At 41.5% G+C, this 15,218-nt stretch overlaps 1 protein-coding gene across 1 annotated transcript in view; it reads right to left on the bottom strand.

Moving 5' to 3' along the window:
* The window catches only part of Wdr72 (WD repeat domain 72), a 171,803-nt gene that overhangs the window by 134,144 nt on the left and 22,441 nt on the right, over window positions 1-15,218 (bottom strand). Inside the window, exons 2-7 of the mRNA XM_055598804.1 lie at window positions 14,835-15,012; window positions 8,937-9,043; window positions 4,521-4,599; window positions 2,796-2,970; window positions 1,889-1,965; window positions 813-932 (exon numbers count right to left, since the gene is read on the bottom strand). Coding sequence (XP_055454779.1) covers window positions 813-932; window positions 1,889-1,965; window positions 2,796-2,970; window positions 4,521-4,599; window positions 8,937-9,043; window positions 14,835-14,987 — 711 coding nt within the window. The 5' untranslated portion in view covers window positions 14,988-15,012. The remainder of the gene's footprint in view (window positions 1-812; window positions 933-1,888; window positions 1,966-2,795; window positions 2,971-4,520; window positions 4,600-8,936; window positions 9,044-14,834; window positions 15,013-15,218) is intronic.

The following is a 15,218-nucleotide window of genomic DNA, read 5'->3' as shown; positions in this document are numbered from 1 at the left end:
TGTAGCAGAAATTCATAGCCGGCTTGCGCACTTTAACCTTTGGTAACAACATATAGGTGTGACCCGAGTCAGATAGACCTCTGATAGCAGTTATGGGAAACGTTAAAGAAAATAAAGATGCCATTGGAGCATAACTTCGCTTTATTTCACTCTCAGAGGAATCACTGAATATATTCACAAGAAAAGAAGGAATGTTCCCTAAAAACATGGTAGAGATATAAGATTTAAAAAATCCAGAAATATGATCCACCCATATAGGTGATAACTATTAGCTTTCTAAAAGTAAAATGCAGACATTGTTTTTGAAAATAATCTGGAGAGTCATTTCTTTTTTTTTAATAATCCGGTTTGTTTTATTTTATGTGTCTAAAATAAAACATGTATGCATCATGGTGCATGAGTTCCTGAAGAGACCAGAAGAGAACATCAGATCTCTTGGAAAGGGATTTATGAGCTGTCGTGTAGGCGGTGCCGGGAACAGAACCCGGTCCTCTACAAGAACAGCCAGTGCTCTTCACCCCTGAGCCATTTCTCCAGCCCTCAGAAATTATTTTCATCATGATTATGATTTGTGATCAATAAAAGTAGAATTTAATGGTCCACATACAATATCTTAGGGAGCAAAGCAGTGTTACACAAAATAATAACAGGCATAAAACATAACAGACATAAAAGGGTAATCATTTCATGTCTTCATATTACTACTTGAAGGAGTTTTTTTCCAATATTTAAATTGTGTTACCATTGTTTGACTCAACAACAACAACAACAACAAAAACATTGCATTTGTACACCACTGGCACTTTTCATACCTTCCAACATTTAGAAAATACCACCAACAGGAGTCTCTCTGTGTATGTACAAAATCGTATCGTCTGGCAGTTCAAAGAATCAAGAAATTTCGATTCTTTCTCATAGACATCTTGCTTTTCCTTCCAAAAGAAAACAAAAATTGAATACAAATTCAAGGAAATGTACACATAAACAGAAGACATGTTCCTTCTCAAATGTTTGACACAGGTCCTTCCTGTATTATACATGGGAAGTATCCAAGGTTCCTTTTTAGTGTTTTGATCTAAATATTACTTTGTAAAAAAAAAAAAGTGAGCAGAAAATTGCCTAAGATTCAAGGACTTATTATTGATAGTCAACCAAAAACCATTCTACCAGGAACCATGATGAGCATTGAAAACATAAAGTTACTGGCTTTCAGACAGAGCAGAAAGGGGAGGGGCATAAAACGGTAAAAATCAAAAACAACAATGACAAACCAACCCTGAAGCGGCTTAAGGACTACAACCAAAAGGAAACAGGACAGGAGGTGCTTTGAAAAGAGACAAGCATAGCCAACACAGCACAACAAAACCTTCTGTAAACTTCTGATCGTGCTAGGTGGGGAGGGTGTTTCTAAAGAGCGACTAGCAACATGATATCTAGGATCCTAGATTTCGATTGGAGAAATTTCCCCAGACTGTGTAGAGCAGCCTAACACACATACTGTGTTTCCCCCTTTGTCTGTGACTTTGACTCTAATGGATGCTGGGAAGCAGGTGGGTATGCCGGCCTCCCAGGACAGTGAGCCTTCTACACATTTGTCTGTTACAGCTTCTGTACCATACAAAAGTCCTAGGGAAAGGAATAGAACAGTGTCTACCACCATTTTTTAAAATTAAAATTACAATCTTTTCCTTTCCCTACTCCTCCCTGTGTGTATATAAATAAATCTATTTACATCATGCATGGAGTCATAGTTGGAAGGATGCAATTCAACTGCCTGGAAACATATCATTTAAACCTTCAACTGTGAACATGCATCATCCTCATGTTTCGAAATTTTCAATAAATAGTCATTGAAATAATGGGGAAAAAAAGTGGTTTCCAAGCCCACCTGAATGCTGTTGATGGATGAGGAGAGGTCCCATACTTTGAGCTCGCCGGTTACAGATACAACCAAGAGAGAATCTTCTATGAAAAGAAGGAAGGTCACATATGAGCTGTCAGCCGGTGGACCTGGCTGTTGTCACTGTTACCTCACAGTCACGCAAGAATTGCACAGGGCTGGGGCAGCAGGAAATAGTTAGCTTTGATTTTTGTTAGATTAAGAGAATGATTTCATTTCTTGTTCTAACCCCGTGTTTGTGCAGAGTACAGCTAAAAGAAGAGCTGTGGCACCTGTTAGACTTTACTCAGATGGAAATGTAGAACCAATTTCCACTTTACCCACTATGGAAACTAAATTTCAGTGGTATGTCCAGAAAAAGTGTCCTGCTGCCACACACACGCACTCACACACACACACACACACACACACACACACACACACACACACACACATACAGAGAGAGATACAGAGAAAAAAAAGGAAAGAGAATGGAAAGGGCAAGGAGCTGGGGAGAAGGAGAGGAAAGAGGGAAAGGAAGAGAAGGGAAGGGAAGGGGAGGGGAGGGGAAAAGGGGAGGGAAGAGGAGGAGAGGAGAGGAGAGGGGAGAGGAGAGGAGAGGAGAGGAAAAGAAAAGCAGGTCAAAAACACTCCAACTGTCTGTTTCTCTCAGCAAGCAGAACTGAGAACTGGGTCACAGAAACACATTCTCTCACTTGTCTTCGCCTCCTGCTGGCTTCCTAATAACTTGACCCACTGGTCTGGTCGAGGGGATATGGGTTTCTCCTAACATGGCCTCCAGAGCTGTCTCCAGGACACGGTGAATGCCAACAGTGTTCACACACTGGCTTGACAATACCAGGAGCATTTCACTAGCTGCTGCCCAGTCTTAGCATTCTGAGACACCCAGGGTTACCTTGAATTCTCACAGAGTGAACAATGCACATGCATTTCATCCAATCCGGGGACCGCAAAGAGGAAAAGGTGTGTAGCACAGCCAGGGTTCCAGCATCCAGGACGAGAACGTCTTGATATTCCCCACAGCACAGCAGCCAGCCCTCACCAATCATCCGGAAGGAGCAGTGGTAATACTATGGGATGGAATTCCAGGTACAGCAGGTCAGAGATGGACAGCGTTGACACCATTCTAGCTGTGTAACCTCTCAATGGAATTCCAGTCAGCCTCTACTCAATAAGCCCCCTGAACTAGGTCACACCTCAAAGCCCCTTTATCAACCCCACATTCTTGCCATGCTGATTTTTCAGCTTAGCTTCAAACCCCTAACCTACCACCCAGGAGAAAGTAGAGATCATTTCAAAAGAAATAGTATAAGTCACAGGACAGCGACCGGTGTATTATTTCTGCAGTGATATTCAGAGCCAAATAATTACATGGGTCCTCTACCCCAGTAGTTTTGCAAAAGACCTGATAAGAAATGAAAGCATTTCAAGAAGATTGGAGAGATATTCTTGTACCAAATAAATCTTGGAAGTATTTTCTATTAATGACCAGGCTATATATACATTCTGCCTCCCCTGAGTTCTGTAACTGGGTCGTGGTCCAGGAGAAGAGGAGAAAGCGTGAGTGTTACACTATTTGAGGCAGTGGCAGCACAAACAATGGAAAAAACAAAAAGACATATGGGTGGTGAGACTGTTTGTAATCCGTCCATCAAAGTGCAGAACCTACTTTTAAGAATCAGAAAGTATGGCTGAGATAGAGCTCAGCTGAGGCCCTGGCTTCAACCTCCACCACCAGGGCAAATAAAAAGGCCCCGAATTGAAAAGTGATCATGGAAATTATAACTAGATCTCTTTTTCTTTCATACCCACACACACAAATTTAGAAATCAAGAAATCCAACCAGAAGAGCTGGTTAAGATTTTAAAATGTGTCACAAGCTTTAATGGGTTTTTTGTTTGTTTGTTTGTTTCTGTTTTTTAAGATTTTATATTTACAAGCCAGGCACGGTGGTACACGCCTGTAAGCCCAACACTCGGGGAGCCAGAAGCAGGCGGATCTCTATGAGTTCGAAGACAGCCTGGTCTATAAACTGAGTCTAAGATGGCCAAGGCTACACAGAGAAACCCTGGCTCAAACAACAACAACTACAAAAGATTTTATGTTTACAATTTTTATTATGGATATGTGTGCATCAGTGTATGGAAGGGGTATGTTCATGAGTGTGCCTCCAGAGCTTGAAGAGAGACTAGCACCCCCTGGTGCTGTTGTTAGAGGCAGGAACCAAATTCAAGTCCTTTGGAAGAGTAGTAAATGCCCTCAACTCCTAAGCCATTTCTCCTGACCTAGAAAAGGCTCCGTGTTTTGTAAAACAGCACATCATTAAAGCTGAATTTTCCCATGTACTAGTGGATGTTTTGTGTCACTTAGGAAATGTGAAACACCATTAAAGTCATTTTTAAAGATAAGATACAGAAATGAAATAACCAGGAACAAATGCTATGGAACAATATCTTCGGACAGAGATGATTACTGGCAATGTTTTCCCATCATAAAGCAAAAGAAAAAGAATATTCGAGGAAAGAGTATTCTCCAAAGGTATTTAAAGTGCTCAGACAGAAAATGCCATGTACAAGTTACTGTCCCATCACCTTTAGTGTTCTAGACAGAGCATACTTACGCAGATCTCAGTGTGCCTGTAAGGAAGTGTGGCCTTCTCCACACACTGCCCGCTGCTCACATTCCACACACACATCTCCCTGCGACAGAGAACTCTGCGTTATTCTATGCCATTTCCACACAATTGGCTGGAGTAATTCTTGTGCCTCCAAGTTTTTCTTGCACTTAGGTGCAACCTGATCGTTCATGCGGCTTTTTGTTGCAGAATACTGGGCAAGAAAATGCTGTGGTCATTAGCAGGGTTGACACACTGTGGCTGTATCATTTTCTTTGGGTAATGACACCCTGCCTACAGCCTGCAAGCTTTGCTTTAGGGCCACCCTGGCTACTGTGGGAATTCAGCCATTGTGGCCTTCGAGAGGGACAGTACCATGGCCTCTTCAAGTCTCCATGGAAATAGCATCATTCAAAAACAGTTTATTTCACTGAATTTAAACTACATATTCTGGGAAGGACAACATATTGTATCTCTGTATGCAGGATCTCTCTGCATACAGAGATCTCCCTTCCCCTTCCCTCTTCTCCACTCCTCTCATCTTTTTTCCTCTTCTCTCCTCACCCCTCCGCTCCTCTCCTTTCCTCTCCTCTCCTCTCCTCTCTCCTCCTCTCCTCTCCTCTCCTGTCCTCTGTTTTCTTCTCCCCTCTCTCATGAAAACAAACAGCACCACCAAGAGGCCACATTTAGTCTGTCATTGATCCAATTTTCTTTCTTTGATCTTCCCCCCTAATTTGAAAACCTGAAATAAACAAATCAACACTTAATATTTGGAAAACCTTATTATTTTTAAAAACTCTTATTTGTTTGAATGCATTTTATGGAGACATAGACACAGTCTGTACAATGAAGCTATGAAATGTGTCAGGGACGACAGTTTAAACCTAAATGATTTCTATTTAGAAGATCAAAGAAAGTCGAACCACCATTGCATAATATTCTCTGGTTTTGGAAATTTCAAAACACACAGACACACACACACACACACACACACAAATTATATAGAAGAAAAACAAGCTTTATGGGTGTTGTGGGAAATGATGTTGTTGAGGGAAAATTTTTAAATTACAGACTAATAATGTTAAATGTTGCATGCATTTCATGATTATCATGGGTTTGTTTTTCTAATCAAGCACTAGGAGTCAATATTCTAAACCAGTGATTCCGACACTGAGGTGATTTCTGTTCCCTACTATCAACCGCTTCCCGGGGACAATCTTGTTGCCACTAAGAACACACTACTGACATCTAGTGGGTGGAGTAGAGAGGTGCAGCAGCCGCCTTGCAACGCACAGGTCTCCACAACAAAGGAGGCTCATTCTAAAATGGCTCAAATATGAGGTTGGTGTGCCCTGGAATCAGAAGAAAATATTCATAGACCTTCCTTCTGTTTTTAACTAACTGCACACCAAAGAGCTTTCAAGGTAACCTGAAAAAGGCATGATTCTACTGAACAGGAAGGAAAACTTGTGTCTCCACAAACAACACCTATGTCTGTGCACTTGATGAAGGAGTGACAGGAAATATATATCAGAAATAAAACAAGTAGTCATACACTTAAAAGGGAAATCAAGCATATAGAAATCAAATGTAAAGAAACTGAATTCTAAGCACCCAAGAGGCAGAAAATAACACAGCAATGCAGTGTAGCCCTGCAGTTTCGGGCCCTTCCCCACACCAACAAACACCTGAGAGCATTTAAAAAGTGACCGCAGCAATCTTCACCCCATGGCTGTTATCAGACACTGCATCAGTGTTTTTAAAAAAACTTTCAGTAAGCTGATATGTGTTAAAGTAAGCTTATTTTAAAGCTGGTATGACTCACAATCAGTTTTTAAAGTTTTATTTTTATTTATGTGGGGGAGGAGTAATGATATGCTCATATGAGCGTGCTGTCCATCACAAAGGGGGTCAAAGGGGGATGGGGCAGGTATTGGGTCCTCTGGAGTTGGATTTACAGACAGTTGTGAACGTTCATGTGGGTGCTGGGATCTGAACTCGAGTCCCCCGGAAGAGCAGTTAAGTGTTCTTCACTGCTGAGCCATCTCTTCAGCCCCAGATCTGATTCTTGTTTCCTACTCTCTCTAAAAGTTATCTATGCCCAGTTTTCTCCTGATGTCTCTGTGCTTGGTAAGCTAAGGTTTCTCCCTCAGAGCTTGAGATTCCCAGACCCACCTGACGACAGATGTTTCCATCTGTGTGGTGTGTAGGAGTTCACGAGCCTTGGGATATACCTTCTTCCCTCATTAGTTCTCTGTCAATGAATGGTTTATCCACACAGTGAGATTTGCAACTTAACCTGCCTCGCACTCCCCCAGCTGATCCCAGGTGGGCAGGACAGACTTCAAACACAGCCTCTAAGATGTAGGAATAGATGGCTAGCCTAAGACTGTACTAGCAAAGCAAGTTATGGGATCCAAGGTCACCCCTGTGAACTCATACCTGTGGGATGAAGGCCCAGAAATCTGCACTGAGCCTTAGTGGGTGACTCTGAGATGCACACAGTCTTAAGGACCCTACTCCTGGCAGAATCTTTGTCCTGAGTTCTGACACTTAGCTACTTGTCATTCATTGGTGAGAACTTCACTTAACAGATGGAAATTCTCTCTGCCAATACCAGGGCTTTTTGCTTTAAAGTTTAATCAACCACGTTGCTCTAACTATGTATGTTTATATAATATAAAATTCCAATGCTTCCATATTAACCTCATTTGGTTAGCACATACCCAATAAGTCTTTCCCATCCATCTTCTTTTAAAAAAAAAAAAAATCTTTACATTACCAGCTTTTTACAACCATTTTCCTCAATCTCGTTTTTTGTTTGTTTGTTTTTGTTTTGTTTTGCTTTGCTTTCTATGTCTCGCAATCGCTTCAATGTAACTGTACAACTTGGTCCTATCGTATAATCGGGATTAATATTTTACCCACATTTAGTTCAACTATCTTATGTTGTGCTTTCATTTTGCATGTGCAGGGAACATCGGTCCACACTGGGCATTTTCCTCAGTCACTCTCCACTGAACTGTGCTGTTTTTGTGTTTTTGTGTACACACACATAGGTGAATACACATGGACCCACATATGTGCAAAAGTAACCTTTAATCTTCTGATTCAGGTGTCGTCTCTGAGGCTTACTGCCTCCCCCTGCTAATCTAGGCCTAGTCTTGGAAATTTCTAGCCTCCATACAACCTAACCTAGGCAAAGCTGTTTTCAGCCTCTGAGAATTACTGCTGAATAAACTCAATCTTTCGTGTTCCTACTGAGCTCTTGGCTGGCTGGTTCAATTCAGCTGTTCTGGCTCAAACTCCTCTCACAGCTGACATATTCAATCTGGCTTTTCTCTGCCCCTGAATTGCTCTGCTTGGCCTCAAACTAACTCCAGCAATCTTTTCTAATCTTCTACCTCCTCATTTTCTAGCACATTTGATATTCACCTGAGTCTAGCTTGCTCTCTCTTTGCAACCTGTATCTCTATTACTGTCCCTGTAAAACCGCCTCCTCTTTCTCATTGACCCTTACATAACTTCCCGTTCCTGTTCCTCTCTCTTCTCGTGGGAGTTGGGTGTATCCTATTCTGTCATGTCTTTCTCTGATTCATCACTATTTCTGCTACTCAATTAGACATCACTTTCAAACATGGCTGCCTCCTTCTACAAACTGACTTTACCTTCATTGTTTGGGATTAAAGGCGTGCACCACCATGCCTGGACCTAAGCTTTACTTTACCTGAACTTTGCTCTATTCCAGACTGGCCCTGAACTCAGATCTGCTTGCCTCTGTCTCCTAGATTAAAGGCATGTTTGTATTCTAGCAGGATCACACAGAACTACAAGTTCTTTGGATGTGATCTCTTGCCACAACAGCCATGCTCTGAATTAAAATTCCTCTCCACATATGTGTGTGTATACTCACCCTCCATGTATATCCACATATGTGGATGGACATGGAGAGTGGGTGGGCGACTGTGCGTAGGTTTTTGTATGGATGCTACTTTGTAATCCCTGTGGGAGAACACCAATGAAAACCACTTCCTGGGTTGAGGATGACCTTCAAAGTGATCCTCCTGTCTTAACCTATTGAGCGGTAGAGTTACAGGCCTTTGATACCACACCCGGCCTGAAATCCTTGGAGGCCAGAGGTCAGCATTGGGAGTTTGCCTAGATTGTGTTCTCATGTTTTCCTGTGAAGTCTGGAGGTGATGAAGTGGGCTACACCGGCTGGGCAGCAACCTCGGGGTCTCCTGTCACACTCCCCAGCTACGGTGGGGTGCAGGTTTTATCAGAGTCACTGGGATCTAAACGCAGTACCTCACATTTGAGTACAAGCACTTTGCCATGAGTCTAGTCTCCCTCCACTCACGCCCCACACCTTCTCAGCTACAAAGGAAAGTAATGGAGATGGAGCTAAATGTGGTCACTCACCCATTCTCAGCAGCACTCACGACATAGGGCTGTTTGGAGAAGTCTCTTGCTCTTGCTAAACACGTCACCGAAGCCGAGTGACCAAAAAGAAGTTCTTTAGCTGAAATCTGAAAATGTTGAAAATGAAGAACTCTAAACATCCAGGAATAACAACGATAACAGCGATCATAATGATAACACTTCTTAAATACTCTGGGAAAATTTCTATGCTGAGATTTTTTTTTTTATTTTATGTGCACAAGTTTCAGGAAAGCGGATACACAGCACATCAAAACGCACAGACAAGGAAGCCAGGAGATGAAGGGTTGTGCTGTTCTCAGATTTTTGTTTGTTTGGGTTCCATCTTCAAACTTAGATGAGTACCAGATGGTTCCTCAACATTTCAGCTTTGAATACACGTAAGTTAGTGCAGGTGCTTCCCAGGCAGAAACATTCCCTGTGACCCCTGCCTGTGGAGGCCAGGATTTCATTCGGGGGTGTTACTGAACACCTGTTACTCCAGCACGCCATAGCCTAAAGAAGGAGGATCATATGTTGAAGATCTGCCCCAACCCAGAAATGACATTCACTGGTATTTTCCCACATGAGTTGAAAAGTAGCATCCACACAAAAACCCACACACACTTGTAACAGTTTTGCTCAGGGTTATTAAAGACTGGAACACAACCAGGCTGCCTTTCAGTAGGGCAAAAGCTACAGGACTGTGGGCAAACAGTGAGATATCAGCTCACTGAAAAGAAATGAGCAGCTAAGCTGCACAGACAGGTAGAAACCTATGTATTGTTTAGGTGAAAGAAGCCACCCTGGAAAGCCCACTGCTGTATGACTCCAAGTCTGGGACATTCAAGACCAGACAGAAGTAGGGATGTAAAACATTGGTGCTCACCAAGGGTTTAGGAGAACAGGAACCTGTAGGAGAATTTTAATCCAGCAACATGGCTGCTCTGATCACATCCAAAGATCTTTTAGGTCTGTGTGATCTGGCTGGAATGCAGACACACCCTTTGTACACACCTTTAATCCCAAATTGTAAAGTTAGTTTATTTAATAAAAAAAAAAAAAGCAGCCATGTTTGAAAGTGATGTCTAATTGAGAGACAGACAAAGTGACAAATCAGAGAAAGATTTGACAGAATAGGGTATGCCCTGCTCCCATGAGATCAGAAAGGAAAGAAAGGTGACTTAAAAGAAAGCAGCACAGAGAAAGAGAGGAAGACAGCCATTCTTCCTGGACAGTTATACAGAGACAGGATGCAGAGAGAGAACAAGCTAGACACAGGTTAAGACAGATGAGCAGGAGAATGAGTAGGAGTCAGAAGATTAGAACTTATTTCGAAAGTTAGTATGAGGCCAAGCAGAGCAATTCAATTCAAAGTCCAGAGAAGCTAGTTTGAATCAGTCAGCCTGGATAGGAGTTTGAACTACAACAGCTGAGTCGAACCAGCCAGCCAGAGTTCAGAAGGAACTAGAAAGAGTGAGCCTATTCAGCAGTAAGCCTCGAAGAGGACAATTACATCAGGTGAATAAGAGTTATTTTTACACGTGGCACCATAAACCTGAGGTTATGAGTCTCATACATTTACAGGAGACTATAAGGCATAAGAGGCTCATCAATGAAATAATTCTGTATCACATGATAAACTGTGAATATGTCAGTTCACATAAGCCCATAGAATATCCACCTAGGGCCACTAAGAAGAACTATAACATGTAGCATGGGAGTCAGTAATCATGAGGTCTAAATTCATTGTTGTGCCAAACATACCACAACAACAGGGTGACATCATGTCACGGCTAGTGTCAGTTGTTAACTTGACACAAACCTAGAATGACCTGGGAAGACGGAACCTCAACTGAAGAATTACATAGATCAGATTGACCTATGTCTGAAAAGCATTCTTTTTTGGTTGATGATTAAGGTAGTAGGGCCCTCTGTGGGTGGTACTGTCCCTAGGTAGGTGGGTCTGGGGTATACGGGAAAGCAAATAGCAAACAAGGCAGTAACAGTGTTCCTCTATGGCCACTAACTGAGTTCCTGCCCTCAGTTCCTGTCCTGACTTTCCTCAGTAATGCACTGTTACCTGGAAGTATAAACCAAACAATCACTTTCTCTTCCAAGTTTTTATTTTTTTTTTATTTTTGGTTATTTTTTTTTATCACAGTAACGGAAGTCATACTAGAACACGTAATGATGGTGGGAGAGCTTGTGTGAGGGATGAGGAACCCTATGCTTCCCACTCATGTACTTCAGTAGGTGTGGCCTTGTCTTGATAGTAAATTCAACTTTGCCTGCCAATTTTGCCTTTAAAAATAAAGTTCTGAATTTTAGAACAGCTAATTTGACTCCTTCCCTCAAAAATAATAAAATGAACTTTTCCACACTAAAAAAAAAAAAAAAAAAAAAAAACCCAACCAAATTCTTATTTACAATGTCAGTGTGTGACTTGCATAACTAACATCTTGAAAGTGTAGCCTTAAGTTATTGTTTAAATGAAGGAGATCCCAACTGTTCTAATTTATCAACAAAGACTCAGGAGCCAGATGCTGGGGTGAAGACCTGCTAGCTCAGAGAGACAGAGAAAGTAACCAGCTAACCTTTGTTCTCATCTCAGGTCAGAATGGAAAAAACCCAAAAGTCTTACTAGCTTAGCTGACAGCCCAGGAGCAAAGGCAAAAAAAGAAAAAAAAAAAAAAAAAACACGGCCAACGGCTTGCTAGCACAAAGCCTATGTAAAAGCCAGAGCCTGAGCTAATCACCCTTTCTTCTTCTCCATACTGACTTATATACCTCTCAATTCAAAGTCCCTCCTACTCTTTAATCTCTGTCAGCTGGTTTCTAGCTCCGCTTCTTGACCTAGGGTTAACTTTATTAGATCCAGTATACAGAGAGTTCTTGGGTAAAAGGTGTGTGATAGGGCTCAAACACACCAAACAAGAAACAGGGCTTTACAGTTCACAATTTTGGGGATCACAATGGGATCAAATATCCTGCAACATTAAGTTCTTATTCTTTTACCATCTCATGTCTGAAATCCTATTGTATAAAAAAGAATTCTGAAAATTAAAACTATAGAGTAGAAAGCATGAGGAGGAGAGATGGCTCAGCAATTAAGAGTCATTGAGAAAGATCTGAATTGGGGTTCCAGCACCCACATGGGCTCAGACCCACTTGTAACTCAAGATTTAGGGGAATAATACATTCTCTAGTGGCCTCTATGGGAACCTGCTCTCTTATGTGCATACTTACAGAAACACACACACACACAATTTTAAAATAAAAAATCATTTTCTAAAGAAAATGCATAATGTCTTCTTAAATGAAGACTAATGAATCAAAAAAACATAATTTGAAAAATGTGTTATAGATAATAAAATAGCTATATTTCACATGAGTCAATAATCAATGTTTTTTTGGGGGGTCCAAACTTCATAAACACACACATGAGCTGGTTACCAAACATCTCTATCTAACATAATAGTTTCCTTTACTTATATCTCAATTAAATTGTGTGAAAAGATCTTTTGTCATACTAAAATTGTTGTGCTGAAAAAGTATTCTAGTTTATTAAGATTATTTAATGAATTCTAACTTTACATTGTTCCCAGAAACTTCATAAGGTTACAAAACAATGCACCCTTGTACCTAGACACCACACTGGGGTGTACAACCAGGTAAGCGGAAGCTCTTTCCAGTGGATCAAAAGCCAAACCAACTCCAGATGCATCGCAGACACTCCACCCACGAAAGAAAATGCACAGCAGTGAAAATATCGGAAGTGAACGCCATTGTCTTTTCTGAGATGGTGTGAATGACATGGTCTTCATAAGCTCATATGTCTGAATGCTTGATTCATAGTTAGAGGAGCTGTTTAGGAAGGATAAAAAGGTGTGGCCTTTGGGGCAGAGGTGTGCTACTGGGGGGGGGGGGGGGGGGGGGCTTTGAGGTTTCAAAAGTCCATGCCAGACCCGCTCTTACTCTCTTTCTGCTTCCTGCCTGCTGCCATGCTCTCTGCCATCATGACCATGAATTAATGAGATAAGCCCTGAATAAAAGGTAAGCTACGAGTAACACCTCTCATATGAGGTACACAGCAGTCAAAATCATACAGACATAAAGGATCTTATTTGTTCCACACCATGTTTTGTTTGCATGGCTACCTTTCCGTAGCTTTCTCATGGTGAACTTCCAGAACACAAGGCACCAAAACATCTCCAAGGCCAAACCTTATGTCCTCCCCTGGCTCATCTCTCCATGATGGTAGTTCATGCCTGGATCCAGCAGCAGGGCACGCTCCACCTTCTTGCAGGTGCAGGCCATTGCCTCAAATAAGATGACCTACTGCTCGCACTGCACAGATGTGAGTCTCATTCCACCCCACATCTGTAACACTGCATTCTTCAATATTACTATGACAGGTTTTTGGTTGAGAAAACCTTTGTTGTAGTCATATGAACTTTAAGATATAACGGGAACCACTAAATGTCAGTGGCATTTCCCTGATTCCTATTTTGACAACCAAAGGTGTCTGAAAACATCACCAAACATCTCTTAGGAGGCACATAAGCCTCCTGTTAAGGACTACTGCTCTAACCCCAAGAAGATGACTTGCCTCTAAAGGAACACGACAGAACTTTCGAGTAAACACCGCATGACTGCCTACTGCCTGTTGAAGATCCTTACAGAGTGGCCTAATTAGCCAAGTCCCGTCTCTCTTATACTGCAACCTCCTGCAACACCAACACAGGTGCCCTCCTTCAAATAGGAATTCAATCAAGCCAACTGTTCACGTGCACTCAGAGTTCGTGGTGACCAAATACCAAATGAATATCAGAAACATTTAGAAAAATTAGGATACTAGAAATTAAAATTTCTCAAGCTTATTGTGAGATATGCATTGCTAGGCAGCTACTTCAGCCTGAAAGCAATATACTAAAAAAGGTTTTAAAAGATTAGAAAGGGATTTTTTTTAGGCCATTTAGGAGTCTGAGTTTAAACGGTAATAGAAAATATACATTGTCAGATATATATGACTATCGTTTTTTTGAAGCGTAGCTACTGCAGCTCTCCACACTCCTTTCAAAAGTGTTCATAAACAATGAGCTGAGCTGGCCTGCTGTGCAGCTCTTGGCAGTCCTATAGCAGAAAGGTTCAGTGATGGGAGGGTGTTAATTAATTACACTATAAAATAGAATTACAATTAATTGTTAATTTAGGTTTAAAAGTGACAGACTTTAAAGGCTAAAAATAGTTTTGATCTTTAAAAGGCTTCTTAATGAGGGCAGTACACTTTAAGTACATCATTAGTTTAATTGTTCAAATTGGGTCTAGAGACTGTTAGAGTTAAGCAAATATCTATTCCAATATGTTAAATGTTTATGACTTGGGACAGAAACAATTAATTGTTAATCGATGGATCCAATACTAGGTGAGGTCAGGTTCTGAAATAAGAGGACGACAACAGTAAATTGAACGTAGAGGTTTTGATGTGGCCCTATAAAAAATCGCAGGAAAGCAAAGACTCAAAGAATAGCAAGAAGGCTAACCCATCAGAAATGTCCAGATAATGAAGATATTACTCATTTAGTTAATAGTGGCTTTCAGCAGTGTCTTTTGTTTATATTAATGGGCCATTATTCTTTAGAACTATACTTAAACGTCTATAGTTCACTTAACTTACACATATAATTCAGAATAGGAAACAGTAAAACTCGGTGCGGCTTAAAGCAGGATAATACTTAGCTGGAAGCTGAGATTAACCCTGCTCATAATTTTTACATAGTCTCTTGATTTGTTCTATAATTAACACCCCTTTCACCACCACGCAAGGCTTCTACCATTGCTCTATATCTGAGAAGCAGAGCAGCCACTGCAGGTTTAATATGTGTGACCTTTACGAACCTTCAGTTCAGGGGAGAGACTCCAGAGGCAAAGCTGACCCTCCTGGCTTCCGGTCACTATGGTTTGCTGGTCGTCTGTGATCATGATGGCTGTGATGCTGTGGGGGGGAGCTTTCCTTCCCCAGAGGGCCACAGCCTGCAAAGCGCTCCTCATGGCGGACGAATTCAAATACAGAGATCTGAGAGGGAGAAACACGCATGGTTATCTCTCTTAAATCCGAGGATGCTCAGAGCTGTAACTCCAGCAATGGAGAGATGAGGGAGGGGTGCTGACCCAAGCTCAGGCTTGGCTTGGGCTACACAGCGAGTTCCAGATCAACTGTATTTGAGAAGCTGTGATGGGAGTCACGGAGGCCACTTCTTGCAACACCAGAACATATTTACT

Source organism: Psammomys obesus, unplaced genomic scaffold (assembly GCF_907164565.1).
Source record: "Psammomys obesus unplaced genomic scaffold, mPsaObe1.curated_primary_1811, whole genome shotgun sequence".
Lineage (NCBI taxonomy): Eukaryota > Metazoa > Chordata > Mammalia > Rodentia > Muridae > Psammomys > Psammomys obesus.
This window is presented reverse-complemented; position numbering and strand designations above follow the sequence as displayed.